Genomic DNA, 822 nt, shown 5'->3' on the forward strand with positions numbered 1-822 from the left:
AGTGAAAGCAAACGAAGATAGCCTTGGCATAGTAAATAAAGCCCGTTTGGTTTATGAAACCGGATTATTAGGTATGATTTCGCGCAACGAAACTATCGCAATACCAAAGGTAGAAATATTTGTATTACGACTTCTGGCTACAGATTTTACATTACCTTTTGTAAGAGACAGGTTAGCTTAATTGATTAAACTTCTTAAATGTTTACTTGATTCAACATTTAGATATTCGAACCTCGATATTAACTTACAATTAGTAATAATTATTTACATATATGCCATATGACAGATATCTATAATTATATGATAATTCTAAAATATTTTTCTAGCCAATTACACTTATATATTTCTCCTAAAATGGAACATGACAATATGTGGATGGTAAAAGTTTTCTCTTGGAAAATATGGTGCATTATATTGATTATGTGTGTACTACTGAGTCTATGCACCTTTGTGATACAAAATGTTCAAACACGAAATAAAGATAAGAAACGTGAAAACGTATCTTTCATCGAACACTTATTTTATAGTTTTGGAAACCTCTGCAGTCAAGGTAGTTAATTAATATATAAAACTTTAATCGAGTTAAAATATTTAATTTTATCATATTGTTAATAATAGAAAATCATTAATTTGAATATGCAATATAGGCTATATTCCCCAAAATCTTTATGGAAAATCAAGGATATTAGAAGTATCACTGGGATTGTTTTGTTCAGTCATATGCATGTCATTTGGGGCTGTGTTATTTACATATATAATGAAAAATATTTTTGTGCCACCATTTAATAATTTAAAGTCCTTGTTGACTGATACTACGTACAA

General features: G+C 28.6%; 1 protein-coding gene across 1 annotated transcript; it reads left to right on the plus strand.

Annotated features, from left to right (window-relative positions):
• Positions 1–25: 25 nt before the first annotated feature.
• LOC105460076 lies at positions 26–816 on the plus strand (the record flags this gene model as incomplete). The annotated part of the gene is made up of 3 exons (XM_011706523.1): positions 26–171; positions 327–550; positions 648–816. Coding segments are annotated over exons 1-3 (491 nt in total), but the record flags the coding sequence as incomplete, so codon positions are not given.
• Positions 817–822: the final 6 nt, after the last annotated feature.

Source organism: Wasmannia auropunctata, unplaced genomic scaffold (genome assembly GCF_000956235.1).
Source record: "Wasmannia auropunctata unplaced genomic scaffold, wasmannia.A_1.0 LD329708.1, whole genome shotgun sequence".
NCBI classification, from domain to species: domain Eukaryota; kingdom Metazoa; phylum Arthropoda; class Insecta; order Hymenoptera; family Formicidae; genus Wasmannia; species Wasmannia auropunctata.